Source organism: Fringilla coelebs, assembly GCF_963513975.1.
Source record: "Fringilla coelebs genome assembly, chromosome: 5".
NCBI classification, from domain to species: domain Eukaryota; kingdom Metazoa; phylum Chordata; class Aves; order Passeriformes; family Fringillidae; genus Fringilla; species Fringilla coelebs.
In genome coordinates this window covers 141,223-146,859 of record NC_140033.1, presented here as the reverse complement: position 1 = coordinate 146,859, position 5,637 = coordinate 141,223, and the positions used below count along the sequence as shown (strand labels likewise).

General features: G+C 60.5%; 1 protein-coding gene across 1 annotated transcript; it reads left to right on the top strand.

Annotated features, from left to right (window-relative positions):
• Positions 1-451: 451 nt before the first annotated feature.
• On the top strand, positions 452-1,790 carry ATP6V1F (ATPase H+ transporting V1 subunit F). Its single transcript, XM_084206917.1, has 2 exons — positions 452-812; positions 1,108-1,790. The coding sequence occupies exons 1-2, from the start codon at positions 655-657 to the stop codon at positions 1,307-1,309; spliced, it is 360 nt and encodes a 119-aa protein (XP_084063043.1). The 5' UTR covers positions 452-654; the 3' UTR covers positions 1,310-1,790.
• The last annotated feature ends 3,847 nt before the right edge of the window (positions 1,791-5,637 follow it).

The window sequence follows — 5,637 nt, the reverse complement described above, 5'->3', positions numbered from 1 at the left end:
GGGATTCCATGGAGGAACAGCGGCAGCCTGGGGGGCCCGAGGGGGTTCGGGGGGTCCAAGGGGATTCCATGGAGGAGCAGCGGGGGGCAGCCTGGGGGCCGGGGGGGTTCGGGGGTCCCAGGGGATTCCATGGAGGAACAGCGGGGGGCAGCCTGGGGGGCCCGGGGGGGTTCGGGGGTCCATGGGGATTCCATGGAGGAACAGCGGCAGCCTGGGGGCCCGGGGGCGTTCGGGGGTCCCGGCCAGCGCGGTCCGGCGTGCTTGCGGGGCCCGTGCAGTCCGGTAGGGGGCGCTGTGCAGGAGAGCGACCGCGTCCCCTCAAGGACACGGCGCGCTGCGCATGCGCGCGGTGAGGGTGGTGAGACCGGCGGTAGGGGTGGGGCGAGGACGCGGAGGGGCGTGGCCAGCACGAGCGCGGGTCCTCCCCGGAGGTGGGCGGGGCCTGATCGCGTTGCCGGGCAGCGGCGGGCGGGGCGCTTCGGGAGCGGCGGCGGCGGAACCCGGAAGCGGCGGCGGGTTCCGGTCGGTCCCGACCGGTCCCGATCCCGATCACCACAGCCGCTCCCGGCGGCGCATCCCCACCCCGCCGGCTCCCGGCAGCCGCTTTCCCACGGTCCCTGTCCCGGCGGATTCCATTCCCAGCGGGCCCCGGGCATGGCGGGCCGCGGGAAGCTGATCGCGGTGATGGGCGACGAGGACACGGTGACCGGGTTTCTGCTGGGCGGCATCGGGGAGCTGGACAAGCACCGGCGGCCCAACTTCCTGGTGGTGGAGAAGGAGACAAGCCTGGCGGAGATCGAGGAGACGTTCCGGTGTGTGGGAGGGCTCGGGCGGCCTGAGGAGGGCGGGGGTCAGTAAGGTTCGGGGTGCCTGAGGGCTCCCTGTGGTGGCCGTGTGAGTCCACAGTGGGGTCTCTGAGGGGGATCCAGACAGGTTCTGGGCTCTGGGGGGTCGCAGAGTTCCGGGAGGGGCAGGAGTCTGGGGTCAGGGTGCCAGGAGTGCTCAGGGGATCGGGGGCCCAAGGGGCCCGAGGAGCGTGTCCTGCCTGGCTGAGGCGCCCACGGTGGGCGCTCTGTGCCCCTCACTCTCCCTTTTTCCCGTTGGCAGGGGTTTCCTGGCCCGGGAGGACGTGGGCATGATCCTGATCTCGCAGGCGCTGGCGGAGCAGATCCGGCCGGCGGTCGCAGCCCATGCCCGGGCGCTGCCCGCGGTGCTCGAGATCCCCTCCAAGGACCACCCCTACGACCCGGCCCGGGACTCGGTGCTGCGCCGTGCCCGGGGGCTCTTCGCACCCGATGAGCTGCGATAGAGCCCCCCAGGATCCCCCAGCCCCTCCCCACACTCCCCCAGATCCCCCCAAATGCCTCTCTAAGCTCCCCCAAACAGTTCCCCCAATACACCCTGTGTGTGCAAGCCCCCATGGCACGCCCAAGCTGTCCCCTGTGCCCGTGGCCTCTTTGCACTCAGCCACGGGTGACTGGCACCCCCAGACAGTCCCTGGTACCTTCCCAGCACCCTCAAAAGGTCTGCCACCACTCCCCCAGCTTCTTCACACTCGATGACCTGTGGTAGCCCTCCTGGTACCCCAAAACAGCCCGTGGCACCCTATGGGGTCACAAGCCAGGCCTGGGGGTCTCCATGCTAGGGAAGCCCAGCCCAGAGGCCCCCAGCCCACCTGGAGTAGTAGTGCCCCCTGCCTGGGGGTCCCCACCCCAAGAAGTCCCCTGCCCATCCCAGGGTGCTTCTGGGGGGTCCCCGGGTTCCCAGGATGTCCTTCAGATGCTGGGGGGCTGTGGTTGCCCTGTGGGTCTGAGGGTGATATGGGGAACCTAGCGTGTCTCTGAGGGTGCCTGGGGCTGCCACAGGGGCCTGAGAGTGACTCGTGACTATGTCTCAGCCATGCCCCGTGATGGGGAAGTGCCACCACTGAATCCTGCTGAATCCTGCCAGGTCCTGCCTGTAGGCAGGGAGGGACGCCGTGGGGAAGGAAAGGAACACCCCAAGGACACTGGGAGTTGTCACTGTGACCTTGTCACCATTCCCCCACCTCCTCCTCAGCCCCAGCAGAACCTGGGGGGAAGGTTATTTATTGTCCTCCCCCAGTGCCCAAATGTCATTGTGTTCCCTGTGTGTCGCCCTGACAGTGTCCCCAACATGTGCTGACACCACTCACTGTCTGCTCTGCTCTGTGGGGTGCTGTGAGGGATGGCGACGGGGGGAAGACAGAAATGGGGGGACTTGGGGATGCGGCACAGGGACATGGAGTGGGGCATGGGGACAGAGATGTGAAGGGCTCAGGGCAGAGGAGCATCCTGGGACCCCTGCATAAACCCACCCTTGGGGGGACAGCAGGGGTGAGCCCCCCGCACCCCACATGGCCTGAGGTCACCCCTGCATAAACCCCACCCTTGGGGGGACAGCAGGGGTGAGCCCCCCGCACCCCACATGGCCTGAGGTCACTGGTCCGAGGGCCTGGGAGCCCCGTCCACCCAGGCCTGCCCCAGTGTTTCGGTTCCCACCCTCCATGGCCCCCCGCCTCCTCAGCAGCCCCTGCTGTGCCCCTGCAGACAGGGGTGACACCTGGAGGGGTGCTGAGGGGGAACACACATCTCTGGGGCCCTGGGCAGTGGCCATGCTGGGGACATGCAGTGGGGAGTGGGCAAGGCTGGGCACAGTTGTCACAGATGTCCCACACACATACCACAAATACACATTTATGACACACAGAATCCCAGAACAGCATGAGGGGGAATGATGATCCAGCTCAACTCCTGCCCAGGCAGGGTCGCCTGGAGCAGGTGACACTTGTCCAGGTGGGTTAGGATGTCTCCATGGGGGGACATCCCTCACCCTCCTGGGCAGCTGTCCCAGGGCTTGGCCTTTCCATGATGAAGGGAAGTTGTGCCTCATGCTGAGCTGGGACTGTTGGAGCCCAGGGCCTGATTCCTCATCCTTTGCTGGGCAGGACGGGGCTGGGTCTGGCACCATCCTCATACCCTGGGGAGGTCTGGGGTTGGTGGGATCTCCCCTCAGATGTTTGTATGGATTGGTGCAATCCCCTCAGGTGAGGGATTAGTGTGGATGTGTGAGCAGCAGTCCAAAGCTCCACGTGGACTTGGCAGCCCTGGCAGCCCGTTAGGCACAGAGGGGGACATTGCCAGGAGCAGGGGGAGAGCAAAATGGCTCCAGGCCATAAAGGTGACAGAGCGTGGTGACTGGGGCAGGCAAATGGGATGTGGAGCAGCAGGACATGGCGTGGCAGCTCAAGCAGCAGGATTTGTAGGAGAGCACAGCCACTCTCCTGACTCTTGAGGTGCGCTCCTCTCAGGTGGAGATTATTTTTTTCACTTGTCCAACTTGATTAGACCCAGCAGTAGTTCACACACTGACAAAAGCCATTGCTGGCGGGAGTGGGAAGAAGCAGACAGAGCTCCCCAAGAAACACTGGGCTGCAGGGAGTGTCTGAGCCTACTGTTACTGCTGGAGGACAGTGGAAACAGCATTGCATGTGGTGTGAACAGGTGGGGGATCTTACAGAGGAGGTGGGGAGGCTGAGGATTATCAAGGAGTGTCAGGAGAAACAGTCTGGTGGACTTGCACTTTTCCATCCAGGAGAGAAATGCAGTGCATGAAAGCTAAGCAAGAGTCAGTAGCCCTGACCCTCTTGCCATCAGGCAGGAGGAGACCTAAAAGCTGAGGAATGGAAACAGGTCCCTGCTTAGGGAGGTAGCAGAATTCCCTCCTGGCTTCCCTTGCCTTCCCAGGTGCCCTTACAGAACTGAAACAGGTCCTGGATTTTGACGGTCAGACAGTTGAGAATTGAGAAGAAAGTGTACTTGGTGGGTCTCTCAGATCAGTGCAGTCAGACAGATCACAGCTACAATTATTAAGGAAAAAAGAAAGGGTAGTTATAGTGTGTGATTCACTTCTGAGGGGCGCTGAGGACCCTGACTTCCCATCCCACAGGGAAGTCTGCTGCCTCCCTGAGGCCCAGGCAAGGGACATTGCTGAGAGACTCCCTGCACTAATTCAGCCCACCAGTTGCTGCCCACTGCTCATTGTCCTGCTGAGAGAAGTACCAGTGTAGCAAAAAAAGACTTCAGGGCACTGTGCTGCCTGGTTGAAGGGACAAGAGCACAAGAGCACAAGAGCACAAGAGGTGGTGGTCTTGATTCCTTTGGTAGTAGAGATGAATGCCAAAATGAACAGATGGAGATAGATGGGTTCACCTCTAGAAGAGGCAAAAGAGTTCCAACCTGTGAATTGGCAGGGTTGATTGAAGGGGCTTTAAACTAGATTTGAAGGGAGAGGGGGATGTGAGCACAGACTAGAAATGAAGCTGGGGGCAGCAGGCCAGTGCTGGGGAGAAATTGATAGCACAGCTAAAGTGCATCTACACCAATGCAGCAGTGTGGGCAACACAGGAGGAGCTGGAGGCCATGGTGCAGCAGCAAAGCTCTGATGTAGTTGCTGTCATGGAACTGATGAGATGACTCCATGACTGGAATGCTGCAATGGATGGCTCCAAGCTCTTCAGAAGGGACAGGCGAGGCAGGAGAGGTGGTGCGATGACTCTGTACGTTAGGGAGGGTTTTGGCTGTCTGGAGCTTAGTCATGAAAAGGTTGACTGGTCATGGGTGAAAATCAAGGGGAAGGCTGGCAAGGCAGATATCCTGGTGGGGTCTGTTCTAGACCTCCCAACCAAGATGAAGAGGTACATGAATTATTCTATAAAGTGCTGGCTGATGTTTCGTGGTTGCCAGCCTTTGTTTTTGCGGAGGTCTTTAACCTGCTGGATGTCTGCTGGAAGCCACACAGTGGAGACAGTCTGAGAGGCTCCTGGAATGTGTGGAAGAGAACTTCTGACTCAGTAGCTGAGCAGCCCACCAAGGGTGGACCTGCTGACTGCAGACTGAGAGGGGCTGCTGGAAGATGTGGTGGTCGGAGCCATCTTGGGCACAGTGACCCTAACATGAAGGAGTTTTCAGTCCTTGGTGAAGTAACAAGGTGTGTCAACCAACCCTCTACACTGTCAGAGGGTGAATTTCAGCCAGTTTGGGACACTGATTTGGACAGTCCCTTGGGAAGCAGCTCTTAAAAACAAAGGGTCCCAGGAAGACTGGGCATAGATCAAGAAGAAAACCTTTAAGGTGCAGGAGCAGCCTGTTCCTATGTGCCTAAAAATGAGCTGGTGGGGAAGAAGTGATTGTCCCCCTGAACTTGGCATTGGTGAGGCCGCACCTCCAGTCCTGTGTCCAGTTCTCAGCCCCTCACTTCAAGAAGGACATTGAGGGGCTGGAGTGTGTCCAGAGAAGGCAACATAGCTGGGGAGGGCCTGGAGGATGAAGCCTATGAGGAAAAGCTGAGGGAGCTGGAGAGGAGCCTGGAGAAGAGGAGGCTCAGGGGAAACCTTCTCACTCTCCAGAACTCCCTGACAGGAGCGTGGAGCCAGGGGAGGCTCAGCCTCCCAGGGAACAAAGGACAGGACAAGAGGGAGCAGCCTCAAGTTATGCCAGAAGTTCAGGGTGGACTTCAAGAAAAGTTTCTTCATGGAAAGGTGGTCGGGCATTGGAAGGGGCTGCCCCATGGAGTCCCAGTCCCTGGAGGTGTCCAAGGAACAACTGAATGTATCACTCA